At 38.6% G+C, this 23,028-nt stretch overlaps 1 protein-coding gene across 1 annotated transcript in view; it reads right to left on the bottom strand.

Moving 5' to 3' along the window:
- CPA6 (carboxypeptidase A6) overlaps positions 1 to 23,028 on the bottom strand; it is a 79,305-nt gene that overhangs the window by 7,658 nt on the left and 48,619 nt on the right. Inside the window, exons 3-8 of the mRNA XM_031503736.2 lie at positions 22,698 to 22,822; positions 19,235 to 19,349; positions 18,211 to 18,312; positions 17,279 to 17,383; positions 4,169 to 4,279; positions 3,836 to 3,926 (exon numbers count right to left, since the gene is read on the bottom strand). Of these exons, the coding sequence (XP_031359596.2) occupies positions 3,836 to 3,926; positions 4,169 to 4,279; positions 17,279 to 17,383; positions 18,211 to 18,312; positions 19,235 to 19,349; positions 22,698 to 22,822 (649 nt within the window). The remainder of the gene's footprint in view (positions 1 to 3,835; positions 3,927 to 4,168; positions 4,280 to 17,278; positions 17,384 to 18,210; positions 18,313 to 19,234; positions 19,350 to 22,697; positions 22,823 to 23,028) is intronic.

The following is a 23,028-nucleotide window of genomic DNA, read 5'->3' as shown; positions in this document are numbered from 1 at the left end:
AGAGTAAGCTACATATAATATGCCATGAGGTACTGAAAGATGAAACTTAGAAAAGGAGATGTGGTGGTATCTCCTTTATAATTTAGCAATTCTGGATCTAAGCCATCATCTCATTTACAGCTTAGGGCCTGGGCCTGAAAGAACAATATTTATGCAAATCTACTCTGCTCTTGTGTCTGCTGCAATTTCAAAATACCACACATTTTACATTGACCTGCATAATAATAATAGTTGGTTTGCAAACTTCCCTGGAGCCATCAGGGACATACAGCAACAGTGCTCTATTAGCTTTCCTTTGTATAGTAAGTACTGCCACCTTCAATTAATGAGAAAAGAGCTGTGTATTAGAAGGCATAATGATATCAACTAAAACAGGGTTATGCAATCAACTTAATGCCAAAAAAAAAAAAAAAAAAAATAGAAGTGGAAGAATTTCATGCTGCAGTTTCATCTGTAAGACGAAAATTGAGGTAACAATTCAATAGCCATTGGTGGGGATTTTAAAGGTACTTCAAATGTGCTTGGATTGCAGTGAATATGGAAGGGTTATAGAGAGGGCAGATGGTCTTCTCCATGCAGAACAGATGGCCACCAAGTCATCCAAATCCCAAGAGCACTCTGCCTCGATTTCTTATCAGATAATATAGCTGCAGGACGGCTATTGAACAGTCTCCAGAGCATTTGCCTTTTTTTTTTTTTTAATGGATACTTCATCTCCTGTTTCAGTGTTGTACACTGAATAATGGCAATGGATAACACTGTTAATAAACAACGGATCCCTACAAGCTAATGGTAAAATGACCCAATGGTAAAATATGGCTCAGTTTAGAGACTTCCAGGGAAGGGGAAAAGCTCTCTAAACTGTTCAGCTTATTATGATAAGCCATGTGCCATCCCAGATGTAGTTAATGCTTTACCTTAAGAGAAACTGGCTGGTGATAAAAAGAGGATTTCCATGGTGACCTTGGATAATGTAAGATATGCTCAATTTTTATACTGGAAGTTCTTTTAAAGTAACTCAATAATGAAAAAAGAGTTGATGCAGTGTGTACAAATTCCTGTGACATTTCTAAGTCATGAGAAACAAATGGAATTGTGTAAAATGTTACCATGCTGCCTTGTTTTTGTACCTGATAGCATACTGGGGGAAGACAAGTATCCTCTAACATCCATCATGAGACCCAATGAACAAAGAAAATATGTGCCAAGACTGATGAAACCAGTGCTCTGGTACAGAAGGAAGACTGAGAGGATGAATGAGCTGGAGCATGATTTTCAAACTTCCTTGCAGCTACTTCTGCCAGTATGGGATACTGTCCTCAGTGGGTACTGGGGTGCACTGGAAATTGGGATATGCTGGAAATTTTAACTCCTACTGTTGCTCTCCTGGGGATTTGGATGCAACCACTTTAACTAAATTTGCCCTATGACTTAAATTAATTCTAAGTGCCTGATTATTTGCTTAAAAGTAGCTATTATTTCACTATCATTAAACCATTGTACTAGTTATTGCACATCTATGTGCATTGCAAGCAGCATTTCTACCCAGAGTTCTTGCTGCCAGTATTCACATGGGTCTGTGTGCAATTTGTGTGCACTGTTTTAAGTACAGGTTGCTGCAACATGAGACCTAGCAGTGATATGGCCCTTTGCTTGGTCCCTAGAGAGTCATAAAGCTTACATCAAAGTCCTATACTAGAAAGGAAGAAGAAAGCAGATGGGATACTGTGTTATCAGAACTGCCTAGCTCACTGCTGATAGCATTTGGTGGCTTTGCTGAGGCCAGAGTCTGCCACTGCACACCTGCCTGGAAGCTCCACCGTGAAGTTCAAGCCTGTCTGAAAACTTTTAAGTGCAACGGGACTGAATGAAAAGGTTTTTACAAGCGCATGCAGTTTTAAATGTTAAACACACCATGTTCACACATGCCTCAAAGTGTGATATGATCCAGATTCTTCTCTGACTCATCTAATATCAGAGAAAACCAGGTGACTAGTTAGGGTCATGTGAGTACCAGTCAGCCCAGTTCATGAAAGATCTTTTTATTCTCCATTAAAATAGACAATCAGGCAGACTTTGGGGTCCAAAGCAGGAAGCTGAGCATGTGCTTTTTGGGATGAGAAGCAGACTTGAAAGAATTTTTATTTTTTAAACTTGGGGTGGGAACCTGTCTTTCATGTCAGTGCAGGGGAGAAATGCAACAAGTAGGGGATTAAAACACAAACACATGTGAGTATTGTTACAGTTTCACTAAGCCTAGAAAAAATAGTTTTTTGAATGAAAACTAAGCAAACATTTTTAGGACTGAATAAAAAATGTGTTTTAACACAGTGGCTAGGGAGCAGGAACCAAAGAAAAATCAATTAGAATTGGAAAGAATATGCACTGAGTATTAATTTTGCACTGATAGGTACCTAACATACATCTCTCAACACACTATAAGAGTACTGATCATTCCAGTTATGCCAATGGCTATTTTCTGAACAGTAAAAAAAAAAAAAAAAAAAAAATCTGCAAAAAATACCTGCAGTTGTGGCTTACACACTTAAACAGTTGTAATAGTGATGCAGGACTGGTTCATTTTTACATTATTTTTGCAGCATAAAATTGCCTTAAAGATTGTCATAGCAGCCCTGGGCCTGTCTTCTGTAAAGATTTCTCAACTAACACAGGCTTTCTGTAAATGCTTCTGTCTCAGTCCTCTCCTTAGAGTGGGTAGAGTTGAAAACAATTTGAAGCAAATTTCACAGGTCCATACTGGATTGAATGTATGCATCTGTCCACATTCACTTTTATCCTTACAATTCTCAAAGCCCTACTTAAAGAATCCAGCTGTTTCAAGCCAGACTGTACAGTGCTCACCCCTACTGCACACAATCAGAGTTTTGTGGAAATATCTAGAGACTTCCAGTGGAAGAGGGATGGGTGAAGGCAGAGCCCTTGCACTACACAAACACAAATTCTTGTCTTTATAAGTCTGTAATGTAAATAAGGAAGTTGGACTAATGCTGGCTGAGACAACAGCTGCACAGAGAGCTGAAGGAAGTTCCTTGCAATGGGAAAGCAGGTCAGCAGGTATATATTGCTGTATTTAAGTGTTCTTACTTCCTTACTCTAGAACCTTTAGGGGCTGCTTAGCCCTGTGTGAATTATCTTCAGGTAAGATTTAAGAAAATACCCGTTTTTCTTGGTGTATCCATTCCAAATCTTCTGGCAGTTACTTCATTACCGCTGCATTCTCTATGCACAATTCAGGCCAATTTTTATGAAGTATTTACAGAAGTGCTGGGAGTTTAAAACTGTATCTCCATGCATTTAGAAGCACTTTCTTTCTTTATTAACTCACTGATAATAATGGCCTTAATAACACTGAGGCCAGGAAAGTAAGTTTGACATTTCCAAAGCTAGAATAATTTCAGAGAAATTTCAAATTGAATAAAATGAAGCTTGAAATGTTTCTTGATTCTTCACTTAGGTAAATCTTGAAAAGTCATGGTTGATTCTCAGTGTTATGCTTCAAATTATTTATATGATTGCCAAAATGCAGAATAGCTGTATGTGTGATTTAAAAAACTTTGCCACATTTTCCATGACAAGTTTTTACTTATGATAAGGTCTGTTTTTCCAAGGTTGAGAACTTCTATTTTTTTAGAAGTTAGTAGGAAGATTTGAGCCTTGGCTTATGGCTTTATGGGAAAAAAAATCTTCAACTTCAACTACAGCAAAGAGAACACTTCACAACAGATGTGATCTAACCTACTTGGATAATTACCTCTGTTGGATAATTAAATACAGGGTAATCTGAACTGGAATACCAAAGTATCTCCATACTTACCACACCATTTCACTTTCCAGTTGCGATTAGCATCAACACCATGACAGTGAAACCTCATGTTCTTTGATCTTGTTTTTCTCCAAAATCGATCCTAGCAAAAATTACAAAATATTTAAAAAGTAATATTACTCTAGTTTGGCAAAAATCTATTTGTACACATAACTAATCAACCCTGGTAAACATATTCAGTATTCTGTTTTAAGTGGAATAATTTAATTCCAAGGCACAAAGTGATGGACGAGATTTTTGCAGAGTCACCTTTGAATAATGTAATAACCATTTGATCTTTATTGTCTGAATATTTTTTTGAATAATACTACTGCCATTACTTACATTTGTCCAGCTGAAATGATATCCATCCACATTAAATACAGGCATGATATAGAAATACAGCTGAGTTAGCATCTTTCTCATGTCAGGATCAGTCTGGTATGTCTGAAGAGCCTAAAGCAGAAAAGCCAAATAAAATAATTTCCATAATAAAAATAATTTCCTAATTAAGTGTTGTGATGGCCTATGACAGTCATGAGGCATTTGGCAGTACAGAGGTCTGCTCTCATGGCAGCAGACATCCTTCTAGCTGTGCCTGAAATGCTGACATCTTACTGTAAACGTGATTAAGACAGTGTGTGAAGATGTGTTCTAAAGGCTTTAGTCTCTCTGCTTCTCAGTTGCTTTCAATACTCAAGAAAATACAACTCATTTTACAGAGAAGAAAATACATGCAAAGTTTTTCTTGAAGTAAGTGCTAAAAGTCAGTGGAATAGATTCTTAACTGAAGAAATGAGTTTAGTTCCTGCAAGACAGTGGAACCCTGATGTTTCCTCTAGGTGATTTTATAAGGTCTTGTAGCATTTAAGGCTCACATTAATAACACAGCTTTTGTTTGTATTCAATTATCAAGACAGGCAGTTTATTCCTTTACAATTTAGACACCTCTCTATTTTTGGAGAACCTTTAGTGTATATAGGTTAGTAAAAGAAGTCTAGATAGGGAAAGTTTTTTGGTTTTTATCCATTCTGCATCTTAGAAAAATGCAGCAAAACCAGAGGCTCCTCAAAAGTTCTATTTGCTAGTGCCCCAGATGCTCCTTTACCAGTTCCAGGAAGCTTATACTCCACATTCTCTTGCAAATACTGTCCCTTGACATAGCTGGGCATCAAATTAACATCCTTCAAAATTTAAGTCTTGATTTTATAAGGAATCCAGTGCTTCATGTGGCAGGTGGAAGGCATATCAAACTGATGCTGGGTTCAGAGGGATGCCTGAGCCTGGCTGCTCTCCTCCTGCTACTGTGATTACAGCCTTCTGCTCTGCAGTATTTCTGGCCCTTCAGATCTGAAGAGTAGCATGTGTTTGGGGAGCAAAGGGAAACATTTGCTCTGAAATAAACTAAGCTAAATGTTTTTCAATTGACAAATGCTTGGGAGCAGTGTGAAGTACAGGAATTCAATAATTCAGGGCTCTTGACGATGCAGCTGTTTGAATTACTGAAGCTGCCATGGGAACTGATGAATGCTTTGTGTGGAATATCTGTAAGAAATAACCATACATTTGGACATGTCTGGGGCTGAAATTTACTCATGGAGGAGTATGACATATTTTTTCTTTACTGAGGGGATTAGCGGGACTTCTAAATACTTTTTCTATGTGGTTCATTAACCTCCCCTCTGTTGTGCAGCACTTTCTCCTTACCCACCTTCATCTCAACCTCCTGAAGTGCTCTGCACGTGCAAGTCCTTCAGCCTCACTGTCAGATCCAAAGCAGCACATAATCCTTGTGAAAAGCCAAGTCACCCAGTGCCACCCCACACTGAGCTCCTCTGCTCCAGCCAGGCAAGAGGAGGGGACAGTGAGAAATGGAAGGCAAGGCAAAGCACAGAATGAAATGGGACAGGGTGGTGTGGCACTCGCACCTTAGGATGCGATCCTGAAAGAGGTGTTCAGAGGGGAGAAGAGAATGATAGTGTGCTTTTGAGGGGAATCTTGATGGACTGCCCAGGAGAAAGCGCCAGCCAGCGAGGAGGTCATGGGTTCTCTGGTCCATTTGCCAGAAATTCCCCAAAAATTAATAGCTGGTCTTACATTTAAATTTGATTTACTTGTATTAAAAAGCCAAGTTTTCAAATATATTTGGATTAAAAAATAAAGGCGTTTAGGGAACTGCAAAAAAATTAGTTTTGTCAAAACATTGATTTCTCAAATCAACGGTTACTCAAAATCAATGACCATGAAAATAAGGACTGTGTGTTATTGTGATTCCACATGCAGATGATACATACTGAAGTAAACAGGGTTACTGTGTGCATTAGGCTGGCCCTGCACTTAAATCTGTACAGGATTAAGAGTCTATGTGACAAGTATGGATGTTAAACTAGTAAAACTGTTCTTACAGCTGGAAACAGAACCAACCCATGCTCCAAAATGTGAGTTAAAGAAAATGAACATTTTTATCTTGCTTATTTCAGAAGCAGTAGTAGGAAGAAGTAGTTTAGCTGAGGTGGTAATAAAGCACCACACACCACTTCCTTGATTTTTCACTGCTTTTCTATTTTTAGACAGTATTAACAAATTAAGCTCAGGTTGTGTACCCATGGTGGGTACTTTCATACCAGTGACAATGAAATAAGCATATGTGTTTGCAGATGTATTTTTTATGCCATTCTTTTGCTGCCAGTTACATTGGTAATTGTGCATTTTGTTACACTGGGCTATATACTATGTTTTAAACTGCAATGCTGTAAGACTAAACTCTTTAAAACACTTTTTAAATAATCTCCTTAAAATAACTACAGATAATTAATTAATGTAAGGTAATACACTGCTTAAAATTGCATGAATGAATTTTTCATATTTTTTAGAACCTTTCAAAATTTGCAAAAAAGTGGCATAATTAAAATATTTGTATTAAGACTTTTTAATATACAATATGTTTTAAATCCTGTAAAGAATATATTTTCCTTGCTAGGTGAAAGCACCACCATTTAAAAACCTAAACAAAATATAGGCAGCAAAATGCCAAGTTTCATAGTGACTCTATGTTATTTTAATGCCTTTTGTCATTGACAAAATACTGGAAGAGACTTTGGAAAGCATTATAGTCCCCAGTAATAAGCCTCAAAATTGCAAATCTTAATGTTGGTTTAGAGCCACATACCTCATTCAATTCTGTTCTTTAAAGAATATATGGGTTTTTTAAATAACTTTGTTACCCTCTTAGAGTAGTATTTCATTAAAAATATAGTGGATCTAGAGTGGCTTTCTTCTTTGAAAGCAAGCAGATAGTGTGAGACCATATTCACTTTTTCTGCTGAAAATACTTCGTCTTTTGTACTGCTTTTATCTGGTATTTTTATTTGACATGTGTAATTTGACAGTATAATCTTTGGCAATGAGCCTTACAGTTACCAAGGTGTGTCCTTGCTGGAGCAAAGCTCACAACTTGATCCAGATGATCGAGCCCCGTCCTCCCAACACTGGTCATGGGAACCACCTCCCCTACGCGGCCCGGCAGCGCTGAAATGTTTTCTCTCTGCTGTGACATGAGCAAGGCGAATAGAAACCATCAGTGAATTAACTGCATCGTAGTTTGCAGAGAGCTCTCAGAATATGGGCTGATTCTGCTTCCCCATCATGCGATCAATAGCAGCTTTGCTGCCGAATGTGCAGAGAGCCAGCCCAGCCCAATGAACGCTGAATCGTGTTCTTAGTGAGCGAACAGATGATGGAGGAACGCTGCCAACACCGTGCAGGCAATCTGCCGGGGGTGGGGAAAGCACCAGTGATTAATAGGACGGGGCTCGAGCATCTGCATCAGCATCAGCTGAGTGATGGCTGCTGATAGAGCTACGCCGGCTTAGGCTGGCTGAGGATACGGTCCACAGGAAATTTAATTTAGGGGATGAAGTAAACAAAAGAGCTATACTGTAAACTGCCAAGGCAATAAAGGCAAGAGTGTAAAATGGATTTAGGATGCAGTTTGGCTTTTTATAAAATCAGGGGATTGAGTAAGAAGGACAAAGCAAGGAGATACGGTTGGGAGAAACTCTGAAATCGCAATTGAGCTTAATAAGTATTTGCTAGATCATAATTAATTATTATTAAATTTAAGGTAACAATCAGCTTTTGCTCTTTCTGATTTTTGAATTAAACAATCATACTGAATTAACAGTTACTATTTTAGCCCAAAGAACTGACTCCATTTACTGCTCTGCCAGAAATTGCACAAAACTGCTTCTGGCAAAAAAGGATTAACTCTTCCGTGCCATTATTAAGATATCAGTTAAAACATCTTTTCTGACAGTAATACACAATATTTTACTTTTATCTGCATGTGTTACACTTTAGCGGACTGACACCATGATCTGCCATTCAGGCCTTCATTGCCAACTTATCAGTTTGGCAAGTTAGTAATTAGCTCTGTCTCTGCTCTTGGAAACAGTACAGCTTTTTATCTCTGGTTTCCCTTTTACTGCTACTGTCCTGCTTTGGCATTCAAATCACAAGCAGAGTAGTAAGCCCATTATTAAGACTAAGATACAGCCAAGTATTTAAAAACAAATGGCTTAAAACAAAGGGTCAGATTTTCAAGGATGAAGCTTAAACCGTGTCTGATTTATCTTTTTTGTTTAGTACAAAACAAAATCTTCCTTCCTCTTTAAAGGCATTTAGCACAGAAGGAACCCAGAAACAACTTAGAAAGAGGAGTGTGCTGCAACTACTCCTCAACACCCATAAAAAGAGTCTGGCAAGAAGGATCTGCAGAATTCCAAAGACTTGACTGTGTAGCTCTTTAAGGATGCAAATGGAAAAGATGCTGAAGCAGAAGAGATGGTGGGATGGGATGATGATGGAATTGACATATTAGAAAAACAAACAGCCATTCCAGGAATCCTGTGCAAGGCTGGGACCACTCAAGCAAGGGCAGGATCTTGTGGGAAAGAAGATGCATAATTACATAGACCTTAGTCTATGGAGAGACAACCTCTTGGTTCCACTCAGAGAGATGGTACAAAAGGAAAGAAGAAAAACATCTTAGATGCCAAACAATAAAGGACTGCCAATCTGGGGAAAAAAGGTCTGAGTTATTCTGGAGCACTGTGAATGCTTTGAAAGGAGCAACACCAATTTCTTTACTAGTGATTGTATTAAATTAGTGCCCACCAAGATATAGGCCTCTGAAAAATGTAATTATTGAATTTTACATCTTAATTGTGTTGCTCCATGGTAGTACATATTGAGGTAAACTCAAGAGAACTCACTTGAATACAAGGTTTAATTAAATTTTTGAGACACAATTAAATACTTAAGACAACAAACAATTGCTTGTAATTCCATTTCTGGAACAAATAAATTGTCCACCATATGGAATTTTATTTCACAGTCCTATTTCATGCTCAGTAGTGTTTCTGCATATCAGCAGTTTTACTGAGGCCCTAATTACTCAGTACCATCATACAGGAGTGGACTGCTAAAATACAGAGCAGAATTTCTTCCTTAGGGCAACTAATGTGTTGGAACAACAATGTGAATTCTTTTCATGTCTTGAAGAACATATCCAACAGCCTAAAAGCCTTCAGGGGGTAGAATCTGAATGTCCTAGGGATGAATACTTCAATAGGGATTTACAGGAGCAAGTGTCATTGAGGAATTCCTATTGCAGGCATAACACAACTGCAGTGTTACTTTTCTTTTAACAAGATCTACTTACACTGACAAAAATTAATAGCTGCAAGCAAAATTAAAGCACTTTTTGCTTTCTTAAGGTTGTGGATAGGCAGAAAGATGCAGCTGAGTAGCTGAAAGTGCACAAAAAAACCCCAGTACTTTCTTTTGGAAAAGTGGAATAAATAAATAAATAAATAAATAAATAAATAAATATTTTTGTTGTGAAGTTGTTACAGTAAAGGAAAAAACCTTCCCTAAACTGCCTTATTGTTGAATAAAACCTGGGAAATTCCACCATGGATCAAAAGAGACAGAGATACTTCACAGCATAAAAATGTTTTGCCACAGTTGCCTTTAAACAATGCATCACATGCCTCGTTGTGGTGATACCATGGTACTGCACTGCATAGTTTTGGCATTGACTTAGATTTTAACAATTAAAAGAAAAAAAAAAAAGAAAAAAAAAACAAAAGCACCACAATTGAGACCCCAGATCAGTGTACACTGCTACTTTAGTTCCCTTTCCCTCAGAATTGGTGCAGATTTTCAGTAGCAAGAATGTGCTAGAGAGATGCAGACACTCAGAGAGAAGTGGTGTATAGGATGGCTGCCAAAAAAAGGGAACAGCTGTGGAATGGGAGACATTGAGTAGAAGCAGAAACTACTACACGTAGGTGTGAATACTGCACATGAACTTCAAAAGGCAGGAACTGCATTTGCAGGATGGAAAAAAAATCATGAGGATAAAACAAATTCTGCATTGGTACCAGTGCCTCTTGCTGCTGAAAGGCTGATGAATGAAGTGCTGAGTGAAGAGGCTGGAAGAGGTGATCTCTCTTGATGGAGAAAAAACAGTGTTTCAGGCAGAAGCTCCTGACAGAGAAGCATGAATTAGCTAAAGACAAGTAAGGCTGAGTGCTTCAAATATAGATACAGCAGGATGAAACAGATGGATTTTTTTCCTCCAGATAATGAATATATAGGGATCAATTAGATAAGTCTTTTTATTTTTTAATTAGGCAGTCAAAAAGACAGCTGAGGAGACTAGAATCTGGTAAACAATAAAAATGAAGCTCCAAGGATTGTATTGTGCTTACTGAAAGAGCTGCAGACATTCAGGGAGAGATTGTCACCAGATGACTGGTCCTGCAAGGTGAAAAAACCCAGTTTTTGTGGTGTCATCACCATTGGCACCTGTGAAGGAGGCTGCAGGGGGATAAAACAGCCCTGGGAAGCTTCTGATTCTCCTAAACAAAGGGTAAACTAAAAATTGATCAACTGGAGAAAAACCCAGATAGGAAGATTCCACAGAGTAAGAAGATGTAATTATATAAAGAGCAACAAATATTTCATTTCAAGCTAACATCAGCTAAAGAGCTTTAGCTGAAGGGAACAGACTTTGGAAAGAAAGAACATCCAGCTGAAGGGTAAAAGGAAAAAGCTACAGGTACAATATTTGTTTTGACCTTGCATGCCTCTCATTCACTTTGGAATATTTCATCTTTTTTCAAAAGCTCTTCAGATTTTTGAGGGCCATCAGTCAAAGGTACTTGAGGAACAGTGGCATACATGTACCCAGGAACGAACTGGCACAAATGTCTGATTTATATGAAGAGAAAACCAGGTCCTTGCTTTCTTTCCTCTATGGTTCAAAATTTCCACTTGGAGAACTCCAAAAAAATGGAAATGGAAAGCCTATCACAGCAGGTGGAACACACTGTCTCAAAAAAATAACTAAATTTAGGTGTAATGAGCATCCTTTGAATTAATCTTAGTCTGAAACCCTGGGATGTGGGAACATAGCATTTCAGTTGTACCTGTTCAAAAGACTTTAGTTGGCTGACAAGTGATAGATCAAGTGTATAATCTTTAGAAAACATTATTGTATTGCTTCACATAACTATCTTGCACTCCCCCAAGATCAGACTATTTCTGAAGTGGGTGAAAAAACTGATATCTGAATTTGATAATTAGGCAGTATTTCAAGGCTCTGATAGTTAACGGATAACACAGGGAAAGAAATTTTCTAAATCCTAAAGGACTCCTGGTTTTGATGGAGCTCAGCAAGACCCAGCAATGATCCAGAAAGGGAAGCTATTTTCCTGACAGTGTGGGCTTCAACACTGGAATGAATGACTGAGTGCTGCTCTGTCGATGCAGGATATTGCAGATGTTTTATCCATCAGGACATGGACTGTGGAATTTTGTAGAATAAGTGCTACACTGGCTTTCAGCAGATCTTAAAGTAAGAATACTTATAGCTTTATTGACTTCTGACTACATGGCCTGAGCAATGCAGAAGAGCCAACCCTTTTTAACACTGTCTGTGTCTCCTGCTTGGCCCTGCATCTGAGTGCACTGCTGTCCTGACTGAGTTTTGGCTATGTGCTGCTCCTTTAGCTGGCTGCACTCAACACTTAATAAACATTCTTGAGGAAGAATCTGAGGTCTCGAATGCTGCAAAATTCCTGGTAAAGACTGCTCTCTGGGGCCTGGTCCACAAGCCTAATGGCTGGCTAATTGGCAGTATGCATCCCATATGCATCCCACGAGGTGACTCATAAATCAATCTCAAGCTGAGAATTGTGGGGGCAGATGTTGCCACTTTGCTTCTTAGACAGTATGTGTGTCTCTCTTGGCTCATTATTATAGAGTGAAAAAATGAGTTCTAGCCTGGTTTTGGAATAAATCAATACCAATGTCATCATGAAAAAAAAAAAAAACAACAAACAACAAAATACCTCTGAGAACTGCCCTCAGCCTTTAATTTCTTTTTCTGGGGCTATATGTTTGCTTCCTGGGAGCATGATGAAGTCCAAATGCATAATCTTGAGTAGTTTGGGAACTCAAATAATTGTGATAATTGTTGAGGATGGGAGAAGAAGGTTGTGAAGGTCACTGCATTTCCAAAGTGTGAGACTATTTTCACCTTCATTTGAGGCCCTGATGAGGTAACTCCTTTAGGGAGATGCATTTGATTGTAATAGACATTACAGGTGACATTGGAGTCTTAAGACATTTTGTCAAGAAGAACAACCAGTGCATGCTTCTTGAAGATTTTTAATTGCATTTCTTGAATTTTCTAATATTGAAATAAAAATTCCTGCATCACAAATAAAGAATAACACAACTCAAAGTCACATCTCAACTACTCTGTTTTCTGAAAATATTGTATGAAAGACATCTCAAGGTTATACATCATTGAAATGGATCAAATGGCACCATTTATTAGAGGGAAGAAAGTCAAACCAGATGTAATGGGAATCCTCATCTGCTTTCACTAAAACTGAAACAGAAACGAGTTTTGATTTTAATTTGAATAGCAGCCTGTGAACCATATTTCAGATTTTTTTAAAAAATGGTAAAATCCTAAATTTGAGGTCAGGATAATTTGATAGCTGAATTCTACTTCGCCTCTCTCAATGAATAGGAGCTAAATATTCTTACTTAACATATGTACATATGTAATTGTATTTTTGCAAAATAGTTATAGTTATTATATCTTTGTTTCTTTGAGGGCTATTTTAATTGTTGATAAATACATGTTATATTTGATTTTTTTTCTAAAGTCTACTTTAGAAAAGTAGACTTTTCTACTTTTTTTATAGCTTTCCATAAAGTAGTTACATAACAGAGTATATTTTAGTTCATAATATTTAATAACATATTAGATCCCATCTACCCTTTTTAAAATTGTAGGCTAACAAACCTTTCTTCTTTTTTTTTTTTTTTCCTAAATCTCTTGCTTTGGACACTAATTCTGGGTTCATTTATATTTGAAGGTTGCCTTCAAAGTAGCCCACATATAATCAGTTCTGTTTCCTTTTACAGTTTGTCATGCTTCCCTTCTCCACCAAAGATCTTGTAATGTTTCCACTTTCAGAGCACTTTTGCCATCTCTTTCCATCTGAGTAAGGCTTAAATTGGGTGGGATTCTACTGTAACCTCACTGCTACAGGTGCAGACACTTCTCTGAGTCTCATTAGCAGGAACCTAAAACTCTGGTCCTGTGTGCAGGGTGTCTCCTTTCTTGACTTGAAATTCAATGACAATGAGGTCGGGTTTGCCAGAGGCCAGCAGTACAGCTACTCCTGACAGAACATCTGATTATCTTTAGCCAAGAGACTACAGACTTTTAGGGGCGCCTTCCACAGCAACAAACAGTGATGTTGTTATTAACATCAGACCTATGGAACACAAACCCAAGGCTAGAGCTCATTCTGGAGTAGATTATAAGGAAAAAAAACCCTCAAAACAACACACAGAAAACCAAACAAAACCCACAACTCCCCAAACCATAGTATTTGCTCTCCTTTAATTTGTTTCAAAATGTGAGTAGGCTGCTTTTGTACTTTGAAATATATTATCATGTAATATCCTGTGCATTCTCTTTCTCTTTTAAATATGTAACTTTTCTATATTTTTTCCTCTAGTTATTATTTTCTTTTTCCCTAATGATTGTAATTGTCCAAATACAGAACAAGTCTACACAGCAGGCAGCGTCTTGCCTTTCCATGCTCTAGCCTTACCTCCTGACATCCCAAGTCTGATCTACTTTAGTCTGTTTTGCATTTCTAAGTAGGTGGGAGCCAGGTCCAGTTTAGCTGAACAATTCCAGATTCTCTGTAGAAAGCATGGAGCTGCTGCTATGCCCAGGAGAAAGCTATGAGCAGCTGCTCAGTGGCACCTCCACTCTTTGGAGGTGCTCTTCAATTGCTTCCAGCAAATCCACTGTCATGCAGAAACTGCCACTTCTAGAGGTGCAAACCAGATACTGAGGGTTCCCAAACTGAATAGGGCTATTTGGTAAAGTTTGAGGCACATGGTCTGAGGCTTGAATGTTAAGTAAAATTCATGCATAGAGGGTTTTCTTCCTAAGCTAAATTGCCTGAAAAGCCTTCTTGTACACAGGAACGTGGATATACTTCAATAAAAATAAGTGTCAGAGAAGTGAAAGCTTGCTTAGACATTTCAGGCTGCCTGCAGAGTAAAGGAACGCATGTATGGTGTTAGAAAAGAAGCCAACATCATGTAAATCCAGCACTACTTCTTGCTTGCCTTAAATCAATGGGCTTGTGGTGCTATTCCTTAGAGTCAACAAACGTGCCAGGAAAAATCTGTTTCCAAGCTGACAGCCCTTTCTCAGAACTGCCTGTAAGTACCAGGGAGGATGGAAAACTGGGCTGCCAGGTTGCAGAGGTCTTAAGGGAAGAGTTTGCCAGAAAAAAAGAATTGCAGAGTTTCAAGCACAGAAAGACCTTCAGGTTTCCCAGAGTTCTTCCTAAAAATTTCTAATTCATACAATGAGAAAAGTAATATCCTAAACGAAGCAATCTAATAATCTTGTCTCTCCTCCTTAGCCAGTTGATTTTAATATGATGATGGAGACTGTTAGCATAATGTATTCTCTTCCTGATGCTTTTTAATTTAATGCTGGATTGAAATACTGCTCTGAGAAGGGATGGGCAGACAAAGGTGGTACATTCTTGTAGTCTGAAGGAGCTCTGTGGAGACTACTTTGAATCCAGGAAAATGTTTTTACATAATTTGAGAATTAGCCTTATCAGGCTCTCTGAAGATCTAATAACAACCAGAAAGTTTTTATATACACACTCACAGTCTATATCGTGCTATAAAGTCTACAGAGAATCTCAGGGTCTGCGGTGTCAGAATGACCCTAAGATTGTAAAAGTCCTTGTTTCTTAGCCCATGCAGCCAAAGAAGGAGTCTGAATGCATAGGATCAGCTTTTCAAGGTTGTTTATTCTTCCTTATCTATAACATTCTTTCTCTGACCTGCCGAGCTCCGTCTGGCAAGGAGGCCATGGCATATTGTGTGCTGCCTTGGGCAAAACAGAACCAGACAATTTAGAAGCAAAATTCCAATTCCATTTGATTTCACCTCTCATTTGAAACCTGCAAATGGGTAAGTATGGAGACTAAAAACTAGACATCAAAAATAAAGGGAGAATAAACCAAATAAGATAGAATCAAAGAAACATTGGAATCACTTGCTTTTCAGATAATATGAAATTCATCATTTCAGGTGAAATTCATCTATGAAGAAGAACAGCCAGCAGATCAATCCCTGGCTCTGAGACTGGTGTCTGGGTTGGTTGACACAACAGCAGGCTTCCCAGTGAGATAGGGTGTACTTGTCTCAAAGGGGGAAAAACAATCTTTGATCATAAGTTAAGAGGTCTCACTGAAAGAGCTTTAAACTGGATTTGAAGGTGGAAGAGGATAAAACCAGGCTTGATAAACTTGGGGGCACCACACGGATGTTTGAGGGATGTTGTTCTAGTTAGGCCCTTCAGTCTGCCATCCCAGTGGGGATGGAGATACATGTGGCAGCAAAGACAGAAAGGTATTCATGTGTTAGAAACCACAGAAGTGCCTAAAACCAGTCATGCAGGAATTAGGGCTTCTTCCCTGCAGAGGGCATTCAGATCAGTAGCCCACCTGAAGCACTTCTACACCAAAACACACAGGATGGGTAACAAACAGGAGCTGGAAGCCACTGCACAGCAGAAAACTATGACAGTTGCCATCATGGAAGTATGGTAGATAAATTGACAGATTGAGACCAACTGTTCAGAAAAGCCAAGTGCCAGATCCTGTACTTCAGTCACAGAGACCCCATGCAGTGCTACCAGCTGAGGGAAGAGTGACTGGGAAGATGCCTATTGGAAAAAAACCTGGGGGTGCTCGTTGACAGCAGCTGAACATGAGCCAGTGTGTGCCCAGGTGGCCAAGAAGGCCAATGACACCTGGCCTGTATCTGGAATAGCGTGGCCAGCAAGACTAGGGCAGTGATTGTACCCCTGTATTCAGCAGTGGTGAGGCCACACCTTGAATTCTATGTTCAGTTTTGGGCCCCTCACTACAAAAAAAACATTGAGGTAGGTTATGGAGTGAGTCCAGAGAAGGGAATTGAAGCTGGTGAAGGTCTGGAACTGATGTGATGGGGAGCAGCTGAGGGAACTGAAGGTCTTTAGAGAAAAGGAGGCTCAGGAAGGTCCTTATTGCTCTCTACAACTGCCTGAGAGGAGCTGTAGCCAGGTGGGAGCCAGCCTCTCATCTCAAGTAACAAGTGATAGGACAAGAGGAAGTGGCCTTAAGTAGATCCAGGAGAGGCTTGGATACTGGGTTGGATGCTTGGATACCGACAGGGTTGTTAAATATTGGAACAGGCTGTCCAGTGAAATGCTTGTCACCATCCCTGGAGGTATTTAAAAGATGTGGCACTTGGGGTGACAGCTTAGTGATGAACTTGGCAGTGTTAGGTTAACAGCTGGACTTGATGATCTTTAAGGTCTTTTCAAACCTAAACAATTCTGTGATTTTATTTAGTGATTCTGTGACTTTAGCTTTCTATTCCTATGGAATTACACAGAAGAGAAATGTCTCTTTTAAACTAAGTCCTTAAAACAAAGATACTGCTGAACTGATCTGAAGCAGTACACACTGGCACTGATTTACCTGGGAAATTACCAAAATTACTGAAAATCTTCACACTTTTGGGTCTTGGAATAAAATCTTCACATCTCTGCCAGTATATGTCTGGCATATTTTTGTCCTGTACCTAGCTAGCTATGTCTGGCTGTCACTAACAGCTTTGTTTATTAAGTCCTTAAGTGTTCCACAAATAATTTTAAAAAGAGAGGTATAATAGCTAGTTACTTTCCATATTAGTAGTGTGTTACATCTGCTACAGCAAAAATGAAAAGTTTGCTTAACAGAAAGAACTGTATGACTCTAAATTTTAAACACTTACTTCTTTCACGAACCACTGGCAAAAGGCTGGGCCAATCCACTCTCTTGCATGAATCCCACAGTCTATCCAGACAGCCTTCTTGTAGGGCCGTGATCTTTTACCTAACTTGAAATGTGAATATTCACAAAATACCAAGAGATTGCATCACATGAGTGAAAACACAGTCATGAGAAAATAATAGAATATGAGAGAGCCTAAACCATTTTGAATTTCCTCATATAAAGGAACACAAATTTACTGTTTTAAAAGGTATAGCCAAGATAATGTTAGGCAGGTATGCCACAATAATGAGGTCGACCTATGGGAAAAATCTGTAGCAGAAGTGAGATCTGTAAAGTCCTCTTTTATGAGGAATGATTATCATATTGAGTAGGGTGAGGAACAATGACATTACATGAATTGCATGATAGTGAATCAAATTTTCAGAACTCTTCAGAAGGAGATGAAAGGAAAATACATTGAAAGTAAGATCTTTTGCATCTTGCTGACACTCTCTAATTTGTGGTCCTAATCATATTGAGAGCACACAGCCCTGAAATTTTGTCAGTAGGTAAAGAAGCAGCATTTGTGGCACATGCTGAGAAGGGCTCCACAGTCCTCTGGGATCTCTCTCCAACATAACTGCTCTCCTAGTTGTCTATAAACAAAAAGCTTTCCAATCCACTTAAATCCAAATCCTCCTAATTGAACTTGTCCTGTTATCTTTCTCCATCCATATGCAATCCAGGTAAATAGGATTTGGCTATTAGTTTTGCAGCTTTCCCCCTCTTTTTTTCATTAAAGATGACATTCAGAGAGATACTTAGATTTTAGCAACTCATCCTTAGGAAACACTGTTAAGCTGTGTCTCTGGTGTACATGCTGTAACATAAATAACAGTGTCCATCCCCGATTCCAGATTTTAGTCTCATTAATGACGATTTTATCTTTACCTTGAGTACATACAGTGGTCTCCCTTCATAGGATTTTCCAACAGAAAACATTTGAACAAGATCTGAATAAGTTCTATTCAGATAATGCATCCAGTCCTCAATCTGCAAATGCAAAAATAAAACCATTGCTTCAATCTTCATATTTCATGGAAAGAAACTGCAATGCATTTATTTGGCTCAGCTCTCAGTCCTCTCTCTATTTTTTGATTTTCCTATAGTTTTTTTTTTTTTTTAATCTTGTTTGTTTGATTTGTTTTCACACTTTAACCTTTATTTGGCACTCATAGCTCTATAGCCAGAGGCTGGATGCAGCCTTCACGTGGGATTTTTTTTTCCTATTTCATTGTTGGGTATTACTGGAATGCATGAGCTGTCCATCAAAAATATGGGGATCCGGCTAATCCACCATTGCCACTAAATATCAATGGAATGAAGAAAGAAGGTCCATGTTTCTGCCTGCCAGAACACAATGGCAAACAGATTGACATGCAGGACTCAGTGCTACCTGCAGTATTTGTTTTGTGGGCACCAGATCTTATGATGCAGGACTCTCCATGCTCAGCCTAGTGACTTTGTTTTGGTGAAGACTAAAACTGTATACATGAGCACACTAAAATCAACAGGAATTATTTACCCAGCCATCATCCAGGATAGTATTCCTCAGAAATGAGTATGCATCTGTTTTTACATGTTTGTACCTCCTGTGCAAATACTTAAGCATTTACTTGTATTGCTTCATTAAATGACTTAGTGTGACCAATCACTCACTGAAATCTCTTATTCAACTAGAGTAAAAGACCTACTTTCAAAACAAAACTCAGATGCTCTGAAAGATAGTTACATGTAAAGATAAGCCTTGAATACAAATATTAAATACTTTTTTTTTCAAGGAAGTGCCTATTTTTAAAGAGGAAACACTCCTGAAGATGGACAGGTAGCAAGAACTTGTAGAGAAAATGAAACCTTAGCCTTACTAAATACAACATTATAGTAGATAAGAGGAACAATATTAATTTTAATGCACCTCTTCCAGGGAGTGGTACACTTCGTAGTTATACCCAGAGAGAGACCTTCGATTCCTATGGGACCTCCCTCCAGTTTGATTTTCTATTGCTTGCTGTAGGTCTGGTATGAGAATCCTAAGTAAAAAAAAGATAGTGGTATTATTGAAAAACTAGAAGAGTACACAAGCTAAATCAGAACAACAATAATTTTTAGACGAAATATAGCAGAAGTTAAACCATCCTGACTTTACTTCATCTGTTACATTTGACAATAGGTGCTTCAGGCTCACTTGAATAAAAGCTGCCAAATAAATACTCCAGCTGCTTTGAAATGTAACAGTGCCTTCAAAAACACAATAAGCTTGTTAAATGACTGAAACAGAATTATGTAAATAATGTAGCCAATGTGAAAAAGCACCCACTTTTGTTTGTTTATGGAGCAAATTTACTGTCTTCTTTTATAATCCAATAATATGATGTGATCATGGATCTTCAAAAACTGATTTCAAACCATTTCAAACATCTTTGTAAGCTTAGGAGAACACGGACACACTTTCTCTTGGGAGTGGATGAAATATTACATATAGTTACAAGTTGTAGAGGCAAAACTAAAAAAATAAGAACTTGTTAGCATAGCATTATCATTCTGTCTGAAACAAAAAAACCTGCAAACAAAAAATCTAAAGTGAGCTTTGTTGTTTACATTATCTACTTTGCTGTAGTATTTTGCCAGTTTTATTAAAATAACTCAGGAAAAATATGAAAAATGCTAAGTGAAATTTAAATATACTTGCATAAAAAGTGAGAGGTTCTTTGCATTAAGAGTAAAATGCAGGAAGAGTTGTGTAAGCTGAAACTTTCCTGTATATAAGAAAAATAAAAAATTACACAAATACAAAATTATAATGTATAAAACATCTAAAAAGAATTATAATGAAGAAGCTGAACACCCACCAGACAGCAGCAGAAGCTATCTGTAACAACATTACTGTAAAACTGAGTCATCCTTGTATGCCCTCTTCTCCTAAAGCATGGCAATGTGTAATCACCATGCCACTAATTCACCATTCCCATAAAAAGACAGTCAACCTTTTACATTTTTTATAGGCATTAACTTCTGTGATTGGAAAAAGATGGAAAGAAATGGAATTTACTCTGCTCCTAACTCAGCTGCACAGCAGATGCCTCAAAGGTAATAGGTCTATCTGCATATAGAATCAAAGTAAAGGTTATTCTCATCTTCCAATGCATGAGTTGAGTAGTTGTGTAATTAGGAATTACATTGTTTTACATCAGCAACATTCATAAAGTAAACTAAAATATTATAGTCTTGATTTGAGACATGGTATATATACAATAAGACTAGTACTGTAAAGCTGATTAAAGGAGTGATTTTATTCAAATCATTAGGGCATCTTATAGTTTAAAAAAATGCTGGACTGCTTTGCAGAATTCTGATTAGTATAAACACCTACCAGAATCAAGCTCACTCTACTAACTTATGCATCTGTATTCTAAATGAGATTTGATAATATTTCTTTACTTGTAAATGACAATGTACTGTGTGTATTTATAACACAAAGGCTCTTAAGTCCCTCAGGACTGAGTGCAACGTAAGTGGCTTCTTTATCAAAAAACTTACAACTGAGGCAACTTGGTGCAGAGAGTTTATCTGATGCCTGGCTTGTTCTCATGGCCATCTTGTCAGGAAATCAAATCCTAAGAGAGATAAGCCTATTGTACAGGAAAGTGCTGGTCATTATTAGGGAAGCTGAAATGCTTCCTGATTTTGTAAATATGTTATAATTCAGGTAAGCATCACTGCATCAAGCTGAAATTTTACCTGGAGTTTGGCTCAGACTTTCCCAGTTCCAAAAGGAATGTAGAAATTTGACTCCATTGAGTGTGTGGGGAAAAATATTTTTTTAAAAATCGTGAACATCAGCCATGTGTAAAGGAGCTGAACAGTCTTAGCTGTGGAGCTGCAGTTCAGCTCAGGGCTGTGGTCCCCACCCCAGCGGTGCTGTGGGCATGGCTGTGCCTGGCCAGGCTGCTCCTGCTGCTCCCTGGCTCTGGCTGTTACTGCTCTCATGGTGTATCCTCCTGGCTCTTGTGGAGTTACAGACCTCAGGAGGCTTGTCAGGACAAGCACATGCTTTGCAGGGTTTTGCTCCTAATGGCTGGGACCAGCCAAAACAGGTAGCGAGGAGAATAAGAAGGAGAGCAAAGAACAAGTCTGGACCTGGTAAAATGCTGTTCAGTTTCCTTCCAAGTGCACAACTTGTGTGCCAAAAGTCAGAGAGATTTTCTCTGCGGAAGGTTAATCCAGTGTTTGTAGCATGTTTTTTGAGGTAAACTGCAGAGACCTTTTGCTCTGGCAGATCTTGTGCTTGCACATTGCTTTGCAATCCAAGCAGAGGTCTTCAAGTACAGAGTGTTTATAACACATATAAAATGTCCTTCTGTCATTTCATTGAAGGTGATTACTGTGAGCAGGAACAGCAGCAGATGTGAATACAACTGCTGGGTCACAGTAATTAGGGAACATTTTTTTATAAGCACAGGAAAACAATTAGAAAAAGCCCCATCTTGATTTTAAACATAAACAAAACCAAAGCAGTGCTGAACCCACATGAAAGTCACTCTGAACTGCAGCTATGGAGCTTGTGTACTTAATTTCCCAATGTTTGTTTCTGTATTTTTAGAACAACTAATTAAGAAGAGAGCACTGTTATAATAAATATGGGGTTCTGATGAGTACTATACATATGCATATATAAATACATCCACATTATGATTTACACCATCCTTTTATCACTGAGAAATAATTATAAATAACCTCATGTAGGTCTTTGTTCAGCAAATGTTTGAGAACTCATGAGCTGATTATTCAGATGCTTATGTATACCATTGAGAAGGCTTTAAAGACAAGATCATTACTCTTGTCCAGTACATCGTATGGATAAATATGAAAGGATAAATATACTCCAAATTTGCCTTGAGTTTTTTTAAGGAGCACTATAAATAATATGTGAAACTAAATGTATTGCATTTGTACTGTATGGCTTGCACTGGTCGCTAGGAATGGAGAATAATAGAAGTAGTTCCTGTATAATTGATGCAGAAGTTTTGCCTCTGCATTTGCAGCTCACTTGTAAATAAACTTTGCTCATGCTAAATAAAGAAAGAGGCAAAGCAGGCTGCAGAATTAGTAATTACCAACCCTCTCTTAACAGATGTGATTTCACATATATTGAAAACACTTCAGCTTGACTCCAAAGGAGGACATTTAATTAAAGCTGCCTGCCTGTGGGAGATTTGCTGCTCTGCCATTAAAGCGGTTGTTTTCTTGGCAATGGCGAGCTGTCTGCCAGCCTAATTGCTGTGATGTGGAACGTATTTTCGAGCACACTTGGCGTGGTAGGTGCAGAGCTGCCCCGAAGGCCTCTCTGCAGCGAGGCACGGGAAGTGGAGCAGGCTTACGTGTACTGGATGTTTGCTTGCTGGAGGAAGGGCAGCAGACTCCGCGTCGTGTTCTGCGGTACTCGCACGTCAGCGACTGCGCCTTCGACGATGTGGAAGGGGCTGCTGGGCTGCCACAAGTCCACCTGTAGTGCAGGAACCAACCTGTAATTCACATGCATTCAGTGTAGGTGGGGAAGTCCAGGAGAAGGCATGCTTGAACCCTCTAGGCATGGTAGAGACAACACAACTGCATCGGCTGGTCCTGGTCCACACCCATGCTAACGGAGCAGATTTTGAGGGGTGATTGTGTCCAGCTTACCACAACTCTCCTGGGAGATTTGACAATGGG

Source organism: Lonchura striata, chromosome 1, assembly GCF_046129695.1.
Source record: "Lonchura striata isolate bLonStr1 chromosome 1, bLonStr1.mat, whole genome shotgun sequence".
NCBI lineage: Eukaryota > Metazoa > Chordata > Aves > Passeriformes > Estrildidae > Lonchura > Lonchura striata.
The sequence above is the reverse complement of the archived record's forward strand: the minus strand, read 5'-3'. Positions and strand labels throughout refer to the sequence as shown.